This window comes from Parasteatoda tepidariorum, chromosome 12 (assembly GCF_982258835.1).
Source record: "Parasteatoda tepidariorum strain Cologne lab strain chromosome 12, Ptep-v5.0, whole genome shotgun sequence".
In the NCBI taxonomy this organism is placed as follows: Eukaryota; Metazoa; Arthropoda; class Arachnida; order Araneae; family Theridiidae; genus Parasteatoda; species Parasteatoda tepidariorum.
This window is the reverse complement of record NC_141766.1, coordinates 11,707,022-11,727,246: the sequence shown is the minus strand read 5'-3', so window position 1 is coordinate 11,727,246 and position 20,225 is coordinate 11,707,022. Positions and strand designations below refer to the sequence as shown.

The window sequence follows — 20,225 nt, the reverse complement described above, 5'->3', positions numbered from 1 at the left end:
TCCATATAATGCCATAATATTTATCACTGCAAAGAAAAAAAAGGGTAGGCTGCTGAGGAACCACTAGCTGATAATCGAGAATACATTATTCCGTATAAGAATATAATTTATTGCAATATACAATACAATATTGCAATAAATCTAGAAAAATAGAAAGGTATCATCTGTGCATAAAATAGGCCGAATTTTAAATCAATTCATGCATAAGCTTGGCTTTAGGAAGTGAACTGCACATTCAAAGTAAATTACAGATATTGAAATTTTATCATATTTACAATATTAGATGCTTTATGTTCCAGCTAACATTAATACAGGTGAAGCATTAAAAATGGTGCATTTCAGATTTGAAAGATGGTAATAAATTTTTTAACAGGGTGCGTAGCCAAATATTTCCATATAAAATAAGCACCTTTTAAGTACTTTTTAAGCAGTCAAAAAATATTTTTAAGCACTATATACATTGACAAAATGAAAAATAATTTTTCAAAGATTTTTCATGATCATGATAAAATAACTAGTTTCTGACAAATAACTCTTTTCTTGATTATATTAGCCATAATAAAATGATCAAGTTATTTTTTGGTTCGATATCAGAGGGTGGAAAACGAAGTCTGAAATTGGGAATATCTTGCAATATGCAGCAGAGTTGCTCACGAGGGTGCAATAATCTAGCCGAACCCAGTTCAGTAGATGCGCATATGGACTCGCAAGTATTTCATCAAACATGTAAAATAATTGGCGCTTTCATACGCTATGGACCGACGGTACCATGGATAGTGGTTCAGTGACTGAAATGGATAGTGGTTGAATATATTGGGAAAACTTTGAATAAAACAAAGTGAAAAGCATGTTTTTGCATAATACGAGGCGAAAATCAACATGCTAAAGAAAACACATTTCATTTTCGAAAAGGGAAAATTAAGCACTTTTTAAAAACACCCAATGAAAAAAGCAGCTTTACGGGCTTTTAAGTAACGAAAATCGAAAATAAGCACGTTTAAGCAGTTTTTAAAAATGCTACGCACCATGTTTAAACTTAAGATTATCTACAATATATATATTCTGCACAAACTAACAAAGCAAATTCTAAATAAAAGGAGGATATAAATAAAATTATAACACTCAGCTAATAATATTTCATTAGTTACCTGGAAAAAGTAATAAAAAATTGTAAAAGATCAAGCTGCCTGTGCTGAGAAAAAGAGATTTGTAGTACAAAAGGGGTGTTGAAATTGAACACATAAACATAGAAAGTTGAATTGTCAGCACCAAAGACATGATCGTCATGTGAAAACCGAAGTTTAAAAGTTCCACACTTGTGATTTTCATCTAAGAATTTTTCAGGAGATGAAGCTGTAGAAAAAATTTAAAACATTAGCCTAATTATTACTCTTAATTTACCAAATAATTTACTTAATGCTTAAAAATTACACATCAACTTACATGAAGCAACTGATATATTAACAAGAGCTGAATCTGAGCAAGAAATCGTGAAATCAACATCTACATCTGGTTTTACAGGAATATTCATAAAATTGATGTTTGTGTAATGACGATCTTCCGGTTTTGACATATTAAAAGTGTACTGAAAGTCAATTGAGAGATTGTCTGGAAAAAAAATTTAATTGCCAGTGTTAACCAATTAAATAGCTATAAAATAAACACATGAAAATAGAGAACTATGAGCTTAAAATAATAATAACATAAATAAATATTTAGTACCGATAGAACTATACCAAACATCAAATGTTATCTTGGCAAATTAAAAAGAATTTATCATCAAATTCAAAAGAAAGAAAAATACCTTAATTTGCTAAAAAATTATACTTTATATTAATTTAAATTGCATAATTTCGAGTACATTTCTTTATTTTTCAATTTTTTACAATTATTCAGATATAAATTATTGTAATGCTAAGCAAGTTGCAATCAGCTGAAATGTAAGATAATATTTTTTTAATTTGCTTGTTTCATACTGCCACTTGCTATGATCATATTCATTATCCAAGAAAAAAATTTTTGAAACTGATAATATTTTTAAACCTCTGAGCCATAGTTCCGACTTTTTCCGAACTTTTAGCTACAAGCTTCTCTCCATCAAAAATCAGTTTCCCCGAAGTTCATCCCTTTGAGGGTTAATAACATATAGAACTAACAAAAAAAACACATATTTTAAGAAGCATATTTTTCTAGTTTTGCTCCTTGACAGGTCCAATGATATGTAACTCCTTTTAACATGTACTAGTACATAAGACTTAATTCAAACTTATTGTCTATCTTCAAAACCTTAGAAAATTGCAGCTAAATACAGTCAAACCTTGATCTATCATTCCTACATCTTTTGTTGTTTTTTTGTATGCATCGTCTTATTTTAACAGTCAAATCAAAAATGCTAATCTTATAATGTTAATAATACCCATTTAGATCATTGATTAAACTAAGAGATTCCAGAGCTCAGAAATTCAACTGATATTTAAAAAAATTTTGAAATTATCTGGATTTGAGAACAAAAACAGTAACTCCTGGTGCTAATGATGAAGATACTGAAGAGTTGTTACAATGAAGAATAGGTATAACACCTAAAACTGATTGATGTTTAAGTATCAATTAATGAAATTGTTTAAAATTGTGGTGTTGTTGGTTCAAGAAATGGTTGCAGAAGCTAAAAAAAGTGCTAAGTGACACTGACAAAGACAACGAAACAGCCAGAGCCAACAATTGACAAAGGCCTTAAGGTTTATACTACAATAAGGGTATGTATTCAAGCAAACAAATGTTAAATGTTAATTATTTGCGCTGAGAGGAAAAGAGTGTGTTTAAACCAATATTTCCAAATATTTTTAATAAATAAATGCGTCTAATAATTTTTTTTTCATATAAATATCTATGCATTAAGTTCATACTTTCTAAATTAAAAATTATTATGCGAATTGTAAATTTATTAACTTTCATTACTTCTTAATTATTTTTCATACTTTTTCAAGTCATCATTTGGAATTTTATATTAAATCCTCATTTATTACTTTCCCATATCTATTGTTTGCAATGAATGATCCCTTTAGAAATTATTTACATTCTATTGTACTTTAATAAAAATTATGTATATGACTAAAAAGAAAATAATAAAGTTTGTATCACTCTTTTTATTAAAATTAAAATTTATTTTTACAGCTAATAGCTTTAAAACAAAAGTTAGTTTAGAAGTTAAATAGTTTAGTATATAAGAGTTTTTCTTTCAATATCAACTATCAAAATCAATCAAATCAAAAAATACTTGAATAATAAATAACCAAATAAGTACAAAAACAAAACTTTTCTTCAAAATTAAATTTTAATTATGATATTATACAACTCACTATGAGTTACTAACTAACAAAATAAGATAAGACATCAAAATAAGAAACGATATTACTTAATGAGTAAAAGTGTAAAAATTAATTTATTAAAATATACAATACCCATTTAACATTATTATTAAAATACGCTATCTAATCATTTGAGATAAAGAGAGAGAAAAAACACAGCTACAAAATTTTAATCTTTGCTTTAAATATATTTGCAATCTAAAACTTATATTACTTTAGAAGGGCAGATATTAAATTTCATTCATTGTAATAACTTTCAAAACTCACAAACATTTATAATTTTATATATTTTAATTTAAAAACTTGAATTAAAAACATTTTATTAAAATTAAAAAGAAAATTTGTCAAAAAAATTTTTTTTTCCATAGTTTTGCAAAAATCCTTTTCGAGATTAAATAATTTCACATAGTCAGTTAAACAAATTAGACATCTGCTTTAAATATCCAGACGTGCCAACCTAGCAAAATTAACATTCAGGAGTTTCCCTAACAAGAATTCAGGAGATTTCAGGAGGAGTAAAAAAAGGTGCATGGTATGCAACATTTGGCACTTCTAAGGAATTTTAAGTAAAAAATTTATTAAATATAAGAATGCAAGAAATTTTACACACTAATAGAGCAATAATTGTTTAAAAATATTAAATGGAAATAAAATAATTAAACACAGATTTAGCAACACAAAACTATATTAGGTAGATACTCTTTAAATAAATACCATTTCCTTAATAAAACATTATTCAAAAACCCTTGACACTGTAATAAAAATGCACAAAAACTTTTAAAAAATAAACAAATTGAATAACTATTTTATTTTAAAAAACCAATTCAATACTAATGTATAAAAATACTAATGTCTGTACAATAAAGAACCAATTATCCGGAATGCTCGGGACCATCGCTATCCCGGATGTCTTAATTTCCCGGTTTCCTGGATCTACAAAAAAGTGTCGTTAATCGATGTTTTATCAAACCCAAATTACAAGGAAAAAATGTAAACACATTTTAAAGTAAGAGAAAAAAGAAAAGCACTCCTAAATCTAAAAAGGAAAAAAATTGTAGAAAAATAAAATTCAAAAGAATAAAAAAATGTGCAAGTTTAGACAAGAAAAACAAGTTTAAAAAATAATTACGATTCCTAAATCAACTAATAAACAAAACCAATGATTAAATAACGCAATATATTACATGGGGGGGGGCGAAAATAAAAGGGAAACCTATTAATCTAAATAAAAACAACACTTGAAAATTATCGAACCGAAACGATAGTTAAAAAACGGCACTAGCATAAATATTAAAACCTAGAACAAGGCAAGATCAACGGACTTTAAAAAAAAAAAACTAATGAAAAAATTTGGTAATACAAATAATTTTATTGAGTGCAAAATTTATCATGAAAAAAAAAAAAAAAAAAAAAAAAAAAAAAAAAAAAAAAACGTAGTGGAATCAGAAAAACGAAACTGCAATCTGCTTCATAAAATAATTGTATGCTTAAATTAATAAACAATTCTCTTTTTTTTTTTATAAAAACGCGATTATTAATTAAAGCAGGTGTGATTCCACATCAAGAAAAACTTGCGAATGATACCGCACTTCCAAGGAATCAGAATTTATTCAAAAGAAAAACATTTTATTTTTATTAATCGATGTCAAATAGATAAATATATTTTTCTCTTTCATCTTCTGTTCACTGATATGCATGCGCAATGCATTTTCCCCACCCCCTCGTAAATCAAACAGCAAACGAAATCATCATGCCACTCCTTTGAGTTTAACGACCTAAAAGAGAATAAAGATCTAAAATCTTCAAGGTCGCGGAAGAAATGACGTTTCTCTGGGTAAACGGGGGAAAAAATTCTTCCCTTCCTCACATTTTCCTCTACTCAACTTCAAGGATTAGTCCAGTTTCCGCTTTTTTTTCCATATCGTTTTAGTTCAAAATGGCGGGAGAACCGAGCAAATTTTTTTTCCGGATTATCTGGATACCAGATAAATGGTTCTCTACTGTATGCATGAAAAAAAGAGTTGCAGACTTAGCTCTCCGCAATTAAGTTTTGCTAAAGTCATTGGTACATGATTTGTTGAAATTGATCCATACTTCCGTTTCGACTTAAGACATCCTTGAAATTTTTATTTTTTTTTTTAAATATACGAAGACTAAACGAATAATTGATATCACGTTGCTAGTTTACGAGCTTGTTGCCAACCGTGGAAAAATACGCATTAAAAACAGCAAGATACAATATCAATTCCAACTATCGAGAGTACGAGTTTCCCCACTCCTGAACGGACGACACTCGATAACGACATGTGACGTCATTGCATTCAACTCCACACGAAAGAAGAGGAAGATTTCACCCGCCCCCAGTGTAAGGGGGCGGGTGAAATAGGAGTGTTAAGAGGTAACGTTGAAGAGGGGGGAAAATAAAGCATGTTCAGCTACGCTTAAGGCAGATGGTAGTTTGATAAGAGGGGATGGAATTCAAGCTGAAAGAAAAACTTACTTTCGCACTCGCGGAAAAATTAGGTAATTTTGAGTTTGGCCGTCGATCGCAGTAAAATTCGGGAGTTTTTCAAATCAATTCCGGAGGGCGGGAGAATAACTCAAAATTCGGGAGACTCCCGCAAAATGCGGGAGAGTTGGCACGTCTGAATATCAGTAATTGTGGCAATGATATTCTTTTGTGTAAATATTTTTGACATAGTGTAATATTAGCATATCTTACAACAAAAAAAAGTCATTCAAAATTAATACTGAAGCACACATTTTAAAGTTCCTATTTAATCAAAAAACAAACACAAAAAATAAACAAATATTATAACTTACAAAAACATGAACCATTTTCTTCCTCAGGATTGCCAACATAGTGATTTGACTCATCACACCTGTGTATTGCAATATACAATTATAGTTGAACAGTATTATAGTACATGCCATATTGATACAACATTAATATATTAAGAATAAAAATGTTCCTGACAATAAAGAATAAATTATAAATAATATAAATTATCAGTATTAAAAAAAAAAGTCAAATCTTAATATGAACAATATAATTTTTTAAACTAGCCTAACTAAAACATAAATGCAAACATATAATAAACTGCTGAATACAATAGTAACAGCAAAAACATTAAGGGACAATATTTTCATCTGTTGCCAAAAATGTTAAAGATGCAGATTATGCTGATTAAATGATTTTTGCTCACGTAAAAAAATTATTAACTTATTTGTGGAAAAATACATTTTTTGTATAAATTTACATTATTGTTAAAGTAATTTTCTGAAATTTAGATCACTAATTTGCAATTAAAAAACTGATTCAATTGGTAAGTTGCATATGATTTTTTAGGAATTCTAAAAAAAAAAAGTTTGCTTAAATAAAAATAAAGTTTTAATAAAGCTTAAATATGTTTCATACATGTATAATTTTAGAAACTAAGAACTAATTTAAACCTATTGCAATGGGGTCCATTAATCCCTTTTGTAGTGCAGTAACATCTCCCAGTTTCTCGATGACACAAGTCACCATGATTATTACAAAAGCATGGTGTGCAGTTTCCTCCATTAACAGGATCACCATGGTAACTAGCCATGCATTGTTGACAATGGCTTCCTTAAATAAAAAGAAATATTAACTGCAACTATGAGTTTTTACAAATCATTTCAATCATGACAATCATTTCATAGCAATAATTTTTCAAATAAATTCATTTATCCTAATTTGAGTCTGGTCCAGCCATATAGTGCTCTTTGTTTACATTCTACCAATATAAAACAGGTGCTACAAAATTGACAGACCAAAGCCTACCTTATCAAAGTCGCTCGCCAAACAGGCAAAACCAGATTCCATTTAATTCAGTTTAAAAAAATATGCATAGATACTTCTAATTAGGGTTCCCAAATAGATTTTTGTTCAAAAGGCTGATACAAAATATCAAAAATGCCATTTACTTAACTAAATTGAATTCTTTACCAGCTTAATGCTTTAACAAAGTAAAAATAGAATAGTTCGAAAATTTTTAAATTTTATTTTTCAAATATTTTTAAAAATATATACTGAAATTTACCCTCTCACTAAGTCAATAACTCAGCAAAATATATTATAACTCATACATAAGCCAACTTAACCTATTTTGTTTAATTTTTATAAAAACTCAACTGCTTTTTACCATGAAAATTAATTAAATGATTATGAAATTCCATTTTCCCCCCAAAAAAAGATTAAACATTTATGAAAAATAATATACTTCAATAATGGCATCAAGGTATATTTAAAGTATTCATTATTATGTTACTGACATATTTTAACAAAAAATCAACTTAAAAATACCTAACTTGATAACTCAACTTTAATAAATGGTTGGATTAAACCACTAAGGCTTGACATATTTGTTTACACAAAAAAATTACTGTCCAGCAATAATACTATTAAAGAGAGTGATAACTGCTATGAGACAGCAGCTACTAATAGATATTCTGACCATTTATTAATTAAAAAGAAATACGATGAAGGGAAATTTCATAATCACAATTTATAATCTTGATGAGCAGACTATATTCAATTTGAAATACCTAAATATTATTAAATCAAAAGATTCAACAGCTAAAAATCCTTACAATTCAAAAAAAAATATTAATAACAATTATTTTAAGTAAAATAAGTCTTGTTTTGTGCAAAATTGTACAACACAAAACAATAACGAACACATCCTATTTATTTTTACTAATTCAAAATTTCTAAAAATTTAACCTATTAAACAATAAACAGCTAAAGGCATTTAAAATAACTTTTAAAAAATAAACAATCTTATTTCACGCAATATTGAATCATAAAATGATTCCAAACACATTATTTCTTTTGCATTTAAATTATAATATCCCAGTTATAAAATAACTCAAATGATTTGTTACATTCTTGCAAACTGTTTCTCACCTGCACGGTTAGTTCTTTAAATTATTATTGATTGTAAATTATAAAAATAGACCACTGAAAAAGATAACAAGATGGGGAAGGAGTAATAACTAAATTTTGGAGAAACAATTCAACAAAATAGAATTTTCAAGCTCAATTAGTAATAAAAAAAAAAAGAAATCGACGAATAGGCCACTCCATTGGATACACTGCATGTACAAAAATTTAATGTTTTAAATCATAAATGCCATGGCGTATCTCAGCAAAATTACGGTAATTGCATAAAAATAAATAAATACTGTAAAATCGATTCTTAAAATAATAGAATATTACTAACTTTTGTTAAAAACAGACCTTTTTATAATAATTTATAAAAATTTAATGCCATGTGTCAAGTCATGGAGCTTGCAAATTTGCTTCCATTACAATGTATAGATAATAGGAAAGCAAAATTAATATAAGCTGACAAAAAAAACTATTAATGATACTTAACATATCATAATATTTCATAATTATGATTGGAAATCTAACATTAAATACTCCTTTTTAAATGCCAAAAACAGTCTATGCAACGTTTCTAGTAGTCTATTTATGAAACTTAAATTTTATTTCTTTTCATAAAAATAGCTATAATATTTTTGTATCATATTGACAGTTAAAAACTACTTTATAAATAGATTTTAAACAGAGTAAAATTACAAAAGAGCTTGTAAATATTTTTCATGTATTTAACTTCTAAAATTTAAAGTTACAGCAACAAAATTTTTTTAATTAAAATATGTTAAGCATTCATTGAAAATTACTAAATAGATATCACATTAAATCATATAAATTACAAAAATTAATTAATTAATACTTTTCACAAATCAAAAAATTTAAATCCAGAACTAATGATTCATGATGTAAGCTTTTCTAGGAATGATTATCTTCATTTTTTTTTAATAATTCATGATTAAATAACATGATAAAATAACAATAACATGATAAATAATTATCAAAACAGACATGAAACAAATATGTCTGTTATTTAAGCATTAAAATTTCTTACTTTAAAATAATATTTGCTGCATTTGATTGGGAGTATCTATAATCTCAACATGCCAAAGTTCTTCAAAATAAAATCATTCTTATTATAATACTTAAATAATTCAACCATACTAGTAACATTAAACCAGATTTATTGCAGAATTTTACTGAAACACAGCACTAAGACATCAAAAAGAAAATTAAGGCAGTCAATGGTAAAAGGGGGTACGTAACATTTTTACGAAAATAAGTTTTTTGTTTAGGAATATTGGTGGTCAATTATCAAATACTTAGTAATTTTCTGAACTGCCTAAAGAAGAGAATCCAGGAATCCAGAGGAAGCAATTAAACAACTGTTTTTTTTTTTTTTTTTTTTTTTTTTTTTTTTTTTTTTTTTTTGGTTTGTCTTGAAAGTGCAGATTTCTAACTTAACCCCTTTTAACACTGACTTCTTCAATTGCTCACTTGCTCACAAGGCTAGACTAGAGCACAATTAAAAGCTTTTCAAACAATTTGAATTTAAAGAAAGTTTAAGGGTTAAAACTTTTTAGCACTAAAAACAAAAAAAATTGAAGAAAGATCAGTTACCTTCAGTAAGATGCTGGCATGGTAGTACGCATTTCTCAGTACCATTGACACAAGTACTATGACCATTACATTGGCATGCTAGAAAAATTAAAAATAGATTAAAAGAACAATAAGAAACTATTAATTTAAAATATAATAATCTTTACTCTCCAGATTTGCACTCTTTTTAAATAATATTGTATTCATAAATTATGCATAAAAATTTAAGAAATGCATTGCATTAAAAGCAATGGATAAAAATTTATTGCCATAAAAAATGCAAGGCAGATTATAACAAATTGTACTTTATCATGAGAAAACACAATTAAAAACTTCAGGAGAAAAAGTTGTAAAAAGGCAACACAAAAATTAAATTAAATAAAAAAAATAAGCAACACTTCTATTAAAATAATCACAACCCATCTCAAAAAATAATTATTGTCAAGAAAATCACATATCAGCTCAATATACAAAAAAAAATAACAAATAAATAGATAGAACGGAATAATGGAAATAAAATATAGAAACTAATATTTGTATCTGGATTAGTTATAAACCCGGTAAATGAAACTCTCCTGCACAGCAGATAATCACGAAATCTGCAGATCAATTTCGTATCAATTTTAATACTATCATCTACAAGTTTAATTTTTTAGAAATATTTTTTTCTTTTGATTTCTTTATAGTGGTTAATGCGCTGTGCCACTATGTAAAACAATGCATACAAATGTGTGCAACTCCTCTTGAGCAGAGCGATTTTATTAAACACTAATTCTCTTTTTGAAACACCTCTGAATTTGTTTTATCAAAAACATAATGCTGAATTCCTAGTTAATCACACAGGACAAAGAGTAAAAAAAAAGTTACTTTATTAAAGGCTTTTACAATGTGTTAAGTTAAAATCCGAAGTGAAACTTTTAGAAATACGAACTGAAACTTAAATGTTAGCGCATGTGCGCATCCTTTGGATAACCTCCCCCAAATACTTTTATATTAATTGGCTTTACGTACGAGATCTGGATGTAAGATGTTATGTTTGTCTGCTTGTTAATTGTATACCATTGTTGATGTTGTTTTGCTGAATAAAATATGTTATTAAATAGTGTTGGTATTATCCTGGACCTTCTAAACAGTGACATACAATAGAAATATTTATTCCAATTTTATAAAGTACATTAAGCAAAATTTTAATTGAATTTGTCAGGATCCTGATTCCTCTCCCACGCATTTGATTGACCCCTTGACCAATCACCTTGGTCAGAGGGTGAAGGACACTGCAGCTGTCGTCCCCTACATTGGGGGTGGAGCAAAGGACTGTTTCTGATGAGAAAGAGGATTCTTAGAGACGAGATTCGTTTTGAACGCCGAAGAGTAGAGTTGTAATTGAACGATGATAGATTTAGTATGAACAAAAAGAAAGGGAGCAGTTGCGCTCCAAAAACATTATACTCAACAGCTCATGTCTCTATTTGTAACTTTTCTGTAAATAATTCTATAATCAAAAATTTAATAATAAATAAGCTATAATTGAAATAGTCCTTGGTCATCATTAAGAGGACATAAAAACGAACCAAGAGACAAAATGTCTCACAGAATTTAAATAACTAAGTTTATGCATAGTTTTTAAACACCTTATATTTGAAAATTTCACTAAGTATGCATCTATATTAAGTTGATTTTTTACATTAATAATTTCTGTCTAACTGCCTTGAGGTCATAATCAAATTCAGGTTTATGAAGATAGTGCAGGAAACTAATGTTTTAACTCTGCTGATAGGGTAAATATGTAATGAGATTGTTGATTTGTTTATTTAGTCATTTCAAAATTGGTGGAACAAAGATTATTTAACAGATAAACAAATCTAAAGGAAAATAAGAAAATTCAATAAGTAAAATTTGCCACAGTCTTAATTTAATAAAAATATTTATATTATAAAAATATTTATATTATAAAAAAATTTATATTTTAAAAAATTTAATAAAATTAATATATTGATGATATATATAACTCTTTTCTTATAACAATTATTAAATAATCTATCATGAAAGTGATAATTTAATCTTTTTTAATTATGTACTAACTAGGACCGGGCGATATTAGAAATTATCTATCGTGATGCATCGTCAGTTTTGCATCGCGATATAGCGATGTATCGCGATATAGTATTTTTGAATTTCATTTACTTGTAAGGCACAGAAAGTCAGATTTCTATCAAAATTTCATACTCAGATTGATTTAAATCAATTTATAAATTTGAAGATATATATGTTTTACTTAAGAAAGATATTAAATAAATTGACTACAATGTACAAATCTTACTTAAAATGTTTATTGAAATGTTTGTTTAGAAATTAATAATACGCGTGAAACAAAGCGTTAATAACTTTTTTCAAAGCGTTATTTACAAATTAATATTTCCTTGTACTATTATGCATAAATAATTACATAATTATTAAGTTCGATCGTAGTGTTCAATTTCTAAATGAAACGTTAAAAATTATTTGTATGTTTAAAACAAATTGCTAAATAAATTTTAGAAAAAAAAAACGCTTTTAAAACACTATTTTTATTATTATCATTTCAGTTATTATAGTTCGATTATAGTTCATTTACGTCACACTAGAACTGCACAATGGGCTATTGGCGACAGTCTGGGAAGCATCCCTGAGGATGATCCGAAGACATGCCATCACAATTTTGATCCTCTGCAGAGAGGATGGCACCCCCGCTTCGGTAGCCTGACGACCTGCACGCGAAATCGAGAACTTTGCGGTAGAACAGTTTAACGAAGACCAATACCGCACACCCTCGGTCCCTACTCAGACTGATCCAAGTGGTCACTCACCCGCACACTGACCGCAGCCAGTGATGCTTGACTTCGGTGATCTGCAGGGAACCGTGTCTTAACGATCAGTCCACTGCGGGACCTTATCATTTCAGATAAATAATTAAATTAAATTAAATAATGACCGAATTATGAACGAAAAACAAAGTAAGATTTAATTTCTTAAAAATAAAAAAATTGTGATATTCGATAATATATTTAACTAATTAACAAATAATATGAAAAGAATATTTTTTAGAAAATTATAAAACTCTCTAATAAAACAAAGTGCTAAATGATTTAAAAAAATTTATAAAATACGCAAACCTTTCAATTTTTTTTGTATAAGCAAAGCTGATTGACTTATGTCCAAATCCAATTGACAAAAATAAATTTTGTTTTAACTTTATTTCTAAAAGTAAAAACAACAAGATTTATAAATTCAAAATCAGTAATAAAAACTCATTAAATTATTAGAAGTTTCATCCAAAAAGTTTTTATAAATTAAAAGAAAGTAAAAAAATAACCTAACAAATTTAATTCTTTATGGGCTCCTAAATTAGATTGCCGATAATTTTTACATTCAAAAAATAAAAAGAAGTTTTTTTTAAAAAAAACTTATCTAATTAATGAAGAAACTCTTCTTTATATATTCTTTTCAATAATAGATTGCCTTCAGAACAAGGTAACATCGGCGATCATGAAGTTAGTCCCACTGAAAATAATCTACAAGAAAAGTCGCGACAAAGAAAAAAAAAAGCTAAGAGGTGCGAAAAGGAACATGCGATATAACGATATGTGTTCTCAAAACTCTTGATTCTGATTCTACTGCTCACCAATCAAGGCCATTTCAACATAACGAAACGAACATCGCCTTTCACAGCGCGAGTCGACATCGGAACGTAAGAGAAGAGTCTCTTATATCGCTATATCGTTTTCTTATATCCTTGCGTGTCTTATATCGCTATATCGTTTCGCGCTCGTTGTCTTTACTCGACGGCTTAAATCAGATTTCTGATGCATCGCCTTGAATGAAAGTCGCTGTATCGTCTTGCCGATATATGCGTTAAATCGTTATGTCTCGATACATCGATTTATAGCCCAGTCCTAGTACTAACTTTATTGATAAGTTTTATTAAATATGATTGGTACAAGAGGTAAAATATGGGTAAATTCTGTGGAATCAAATTTTAGGGTGACTGGGATAAAAGATGCAGCCCAGCTCAAAAAAATAAACTGCCCTGGCAGAATTTTGAACAGGAGGCTTTGGCCCATCCAGGGCTGTCATGCCAAATATGATGTGATGTTGATGAGATTTAAATAAAATTAAGGCAAACAAATTTAAATTTCATAAGCTGAATTCATCACACATTTATTCAAAAAATTTTACCTGGACAAGTAGTAAAAAACCATTGCCCTGCAGAGCAAACAGTATTGTTCAATAAATATGTAGATTGGCCCATAACAACTGGCCCAGCTGCTGAACCTTCAAGACATACTCCTAATCCAGTCCCACTTCCATCATCACACCATCCACACCTAGGATTCTTCTGACATTGGTCACAAGTTTGAATATCTCTGCAGTTTAAACCTTGAAAAAATTATTTCAATCAACACAAAATAGATTTCTTTAAAAAAAATGAAAATAAAATGCAGTTGAACCTCAATCAATTAATCCTATATCTTGCTTTTCGTATGTATTGTCTTGTTTTAACAGTTCTGTCACAAATGATATTCTTATAATGTAAATAATACCTGTTTAAATTGTTTTTAGTTTATTTTGAGAGGAAAAACAGTAACTACTAATGCTATTGATGAAGATGGAAACAGATTCGTTGCAGTTTCGGGAAAAAACTTAGAGTAAGTTTAATGTTTATGTGTCTGTTCATGAAAATTTTGAAACTTGTAACATTGCAAGTAAAACTGATTTGATGAAGATAGCAAAAAGGAGCCACAACCAGTACCAACATTTGCAAAAGATCTCAAGCTTTTGAAACAAAGAGGAGCACTTACCGCATACTGGCAATTGATAGTAATATGTAACAATTGTCAAAAATTTATTATTTACATTGAGAAGAAAAGAGTGTGTTCAAACCAAAATTTCCAAATATTATTTTTAAAAAATGTGTTTATTCATTTTTCTTTTGCATTCTAACTATTTTTGCATTAAGTACAGAATTTTTTTGATTAAAATTCTTCATACTTATTGGAAATTTATTAATTTTAAAGTCCATCTTTTCATTATTACTTTTCTTACGATTTCAAATTGTTATTTGATATTTTATGTTAACCCGCATTAGTCGTTTTCTCGCATCTATCATTCACAGTTAATGGTCCCTTAAGAAAGGATGGATCAAGGTTTTACTGTATACTTTCAAAATAAACGTTTAATGAATCTGTTTCAATTTTTAAAGACAAAGTATTTTATAGTAAATTTTCACATAAAAAGTTATTATTTAGATAACCAAATAATACATTTTAATTTTTAACAATCTTAAAATTCCAAGAACAAATTTTTTTTTTTTTTAACTTTTATTATCAAATTAACCATAGGTATTTTTTTTAATTAACTGAGCACAAAACTATAGTAAAAAAAAAGTAAAACAGTGGAAAAGTAATAGCTATCAGGTGAGAATTTTTTTCCTTCAAGAAAATTTAATAATCTCAAGAAAAAAACATGTCAGAAAAGTAGAATATTATATGAATTTGAACCTAAAAATAATATATGTATATATATTGATAATTAAGCTTGATAATTAAATATAACTTGATAATTAAGTGATTCTTAACTTTGATCCTAAAAAAAATATATTTATTTCCATAATCCTGTTTTATATACAAATAATAATTGCAATCTGAGGTATTTGAATCGTTGTACAATTTCAGAAACTTTTCAAGAAAAGTAAGCATTAAATTACAAAGTGAAAACGTACAAGCATGTACAATTAACAATTTAATCCAAAAAAATACAAAAATTAAATTCATTATTTAACAGAATTCATTTTTTACAATAATTAATAAATTTATTATTCAAAAAAGTCTGCCTAGTAGCTGATTATAAAGATAATCAAAGGTTTGATTACATTAATTTAACTTATGAGTGTAACTTAGAAGGTATACAATAGCAAAAAAACTTTTATCACTTAAATTACATATTATTTTTAAGCATAATTTTGTAATATGAGGCCTCGAGTAACTGTAATATTTCAACAAAAAATGTCAATCAGTTAAATGTTTAGGTACCTGGCTAAGACAATTAACTAATTTTGAAGTACCTGGTTCAGTAAATCAGGTAAATATTTGGATACATGTCTAAGTCAACCAGGCATTTACATATAAAATACAAGATGAAATTTTGTACCAAGTGATAAAACAGGGAAAATATAATGCAAAAATTTTACTATACCTCGACATTTTGTCATTTGAGTTGTCCATTCCATACACTGAGCAACAGGAAATACTGCTGCATATGCATTTGATTCAATGCATATTTGCTGGCTGCTACACCACATGCAAGGACCTTGAGTGCAATTTTCACAAGTGGTTCTACTACTGCAAGGAATTTCACATTTCACTCGATAATCATCATTAAGAATTGCTTTTTCAGTACCATTGCCTAAATGTAAAGAATACTTTTTTTAATGGAAAATAATACAATTACTATGAACTAAAGAGAAATAATGAGGATATAATTGTTTTACTGAAGAATATAGTTAATATGGTATTATAATTTAAATACATTCAGTCAAGATTTAAACATTTTCATATTACTTCATATTACTAAGAAATTTTAAAATTAATTGATTTTAAATTGAACTTAAGGGTCAGAGGAAATCAAACTAGTAGCTAATTTATGACAAAAACCAAAATATTTGCTTTGTTGAAACTAATAATACTATTTTTAAACACACTTAATATAATGTAATTCATTAAAATAAATAAATTTTAAGAACTATTTTGAAAACTTTCTCCTTCCTTACTAATTTCAATTTTAAAACAAATACCATATTGACTTTTAAAATAATGATGTTTCAATTTTAATACACTTAAATATTACTATAAAAGAATAATATATTATAAAATATTATAAAAGAATTATTGAGTTTCACATAATCAAAAATTTTCTATGACTTTTTCATTGTGTTCTATTTCCTTGAATTTAAAAACTATAATCTTTTAGTACAGAAATTCATGAAGAAAATTCCTATAGAAACATAACAATAAAATTTGAGGTAAAAGTTTAAGTTTTGTATAAGTTAAAGACATAAAATGTAATTAAGACTTAAATGTAAGATTTCTAATAATGATTAGAAATTTTCCATAAATAAACTTAATAAAATAAAAGTGAGAAAATTTCAAGGAATATTTTTTATTCTTATTTAATAAAAGTAAAATAAAGATTAAACTTACAACAACAAATATAAATACATTTAAAAACTTAAGAATTTATGAAATAAGAAGCTCTGTTATGAAAATAAAAAAAAATTTACGAAATATCAATTGAAAAACAAACATATTATTCAATTCTCTATTCAGTAAAGGACACTTAGTAGTTAAGGGTAAGTAAAAAAAATAATTCTCTCATTTAAAAAAAAAAGCATCAAGCTTTAAAAAAAAGGAAAGGTTCAAAATAATTTGAAATTTATTCTATCATAACTCATAGCCATAAGTGTGTGCAGACACTATTAGGGTGGGCTAGTAAGCTCACATTGTTTCATTATAATTGCACTTTTTATAATTTTTCATTCAACACGAACACCATAATTTCATATTTAAAAATAGTACAATTTAAAAAATCAGGCACGTTTAAATTTATTGCAAAAAAACTTTTCTGAATAATTTTAAATAAGGTATTTGTACATTAACTATTCATAAAACAAATGATAAAGCTTCATTCTAATTTATTTTTGTACAAATTTTCAATTTTGTACAGACAAAAAATAAAATAATAACCATAATTTTTTTTAACGTTACAGGGTTTATAAACAATTACTGAGCATTTAAAATTATAACATCTCCAAAATCTCTGTATAGTTAGTTGAATCTTGAAAACTTAACACATAAAGCAAGTAACACAAGAACGTTGAAGAATACCTCCTCTTACTAACTATTTTGATTTGTTTGCACTATACTTAATTTTTTGTCACATAAGAAAAATTGTTTTCAAAAATAATAATTATTCATATTATTATACATGAATAATCATATACTATATTATTTTATAATATATGAATATTACCATGATTTATTATAATGAACAAATATTTCAAAAAAATATTCATTTATTTACTTCCTCTTTTTAACAGTTCTGAACATTCACAATAAGCACAACCAGCTTTCTTTACAAAAAAAAAACATTTCAAAAACTCTTAAATAGAAATGAATTACTTCTTAATCAATATTAATCAAATTTGAAAAGCATATCACAGATACCACAAGCACTTTCAAAATCATACAATAATTTTACAACTATGAAGAACTTTACTTGATTCTCGAACAAAAGTATAGCATTTTTCATCTGTTTGCCATCCGCAATGATATTCAGTATGGCAAGCATGGCAGTTATGGAGTTTGTCACAATTGCTACTTTCTGCAACTTCACATTTCTCTGGAACGTTAGTTTCCTGGAATTCATATTAGTGGTAAATAATATGCAGAATAAAATATTTAAATAAATTAATTTAGAAAGATCTTAAATCATTGGATAGCATTTGGGAGAATGTATCTTTCTAATGCACCTTTTTTCTATCTAATAACATGATTTTGCTAACAGAAGAATGCAGATTGCAATGAAATTTTCTATGAGAAAAACTTCCAGAACATCTAAGCTATCACTGTGAATGACAATAACCTTAAAATGCATATCAGATATCTTTAGTTTTTAGTTACAAAGCCTAAGAGTCAATGTATTTAAAGAGGGACAAGGCTAAATAGACATCAGTAACAAATGCAATGCAAGTATGTCTCAGACATATGAAATAGACACATAAATTTAAATTTGAGCATTGATTTTCAAAAATTCAATAAAAAGATAATTAACAGATAGCTAAATAGCACAAGATGGAAAAATAATGACATAATAATTAATCAGTGATGAAATATATGTGAAATGTAATAACTTGGAATGAAAATAATTTATTGAAATTAATTAACATTAATAAAAATTAAATAATACTCTGAATAACTTAGTAGAATAAAAATAATTTATTGAAATTGGTTTTTTAATATTAGAAATATTTAAAACATTTTTTTAATATTTTGATTTTATTAAAAATTATTAATAATTGGACATCTTTAAAGATTTTTTTTAAAACAATTTAAACTTTATTTGCCTATATCACAGGTAATTGAAATTTTCAAATTGTTGTTTACTCTAAGATTTTCAACAACAAAAAATTAAAAGTGCCATTTGGGAAAAAACTCTGCATAAAAATTCTTAATGGATCAATTGGATGTTTGTTTTCTAATAGATCTAATTTTTTAAAAAAACTATTAAATAAACAATAATTTCAGGCTTATAATGCAAAATAAAATTTTAATAACCTTCATTTACAATAAAAAAAAGTCATAACTTTTCATCTATGAATGAGGCAATAAATAAGAAAAACACTTCTTAATATAAATTACTGACTTCTCCCTATCTTAACAATAAACAACAGCAATGAATCTCTAAGAGAGACTGCAAGATGTGCCAAGTATGATTGAAGAGACAAAGACATTTAAACAATCAATATTTTTTTCAAAGATTTGTTTTTAATAAACTGTATTTAAAAAAAAGATGCAAAGGCTGCCTTGTTCATTCCCAATAGAGGTTAATTAATTTGAGCATGTAAAAATATATAGGTGAATTTTAAAAAATATACATTTCTTCAAAAAAAAGCAATTCCACATCAAAAAAAATTTATGATTCTCAAAGAATATAAAATATTTTAAATCAGTTTATAAAAAGTTGTTAATAAAAAAATATTAGTTTTCTTTCCAAATTTATAAATATTTCTCTCAGCTTTACAGGGTTCACAACAAGGACTTAAAAAAATTTTTAAAACTTAAAAAAAAATCGGTCAACTTTTGCTAACTTTCAATAAAATTTTACATTTTGAAAAGCTGTTTCAGATATTTATTTTACAAAATTATATAACACATTTCATCTTTATCATCTCCATTGTTTAATGGATCACTTCAAACATTTTGACTTAAATATTAAAAAAGACAGAGATACATATAATAGAATAACATAAATAATTTTTTAAAAAAAGTTAAATTACAAAATTAAACATAGGGAAAGAAATAGAAAAATTGGCAAAATAATAGTCAACATTGTCACTCAAAGGCATTACTTCTAAGTAATTGAATTCCTGTATTTTTCAAATGAACATTTTTGTATTAATTTGATGTTCAGGTAATGTTTTTTTAATAATCAATAATAAAAGCACTAATCTTTACAACCTAATCAATCTCATAATTTTTTTTATAAAAATAACAGTATTTAAGTTTTCAAGAAAATATCAGTGCATTATTTTTCCAAAAAAA

At 26.7% G+C, this 20,225-nt stretch overlaps 1 protein-coding gene across 3 annotated transcripts in view; it reads right to left on the bottom strand.

Moving 5' to 3' along the window:
- The window catches only part of dsd (attractin-like protein dsd), a 102,355-nt gene that overhangs the window by 12,833 nt on the left and 69,297 nt on the right, over positions 1-20,225 (bottom strand). For all 3 annotated transcript variants that reach the window (XM_043040918.3, XM_016049407.4, XM_016049408.4), the window contains exons 14-21: positions 18,181-18,319; positions 16,102-16,311; positions 14,086-14,286; positions 9,892-9,969; positions 6,819-6,978; positions 6,189-6,247; positions 1,444-1,608; positions 1,149-1,353 (exon numbers count right to left, since the gene is read on the bottom strand). In XM_043040918.3, coding sequence (XP_042896852.3) covers positions 1,149-1,353; positions 1,444-1,608; positions 6,189-6,247; positions 6,819-6,978; positions 9,892-9,969; positions 14,086-14,286; positions 16,102-16,311; positions 18,181-18,319 — 1,217 coding nt within the window. The remainder of the gene's footprint in view (positions 1-1,148; positions 1,354-1,443; positions 1,609-6,188; positions 6,248-6,818; positions 6,979-9,891; positions 9,970-14,085; positions 14,287-16,101; positions 16,312-18,180; positions 18,320-20,225) is intronic.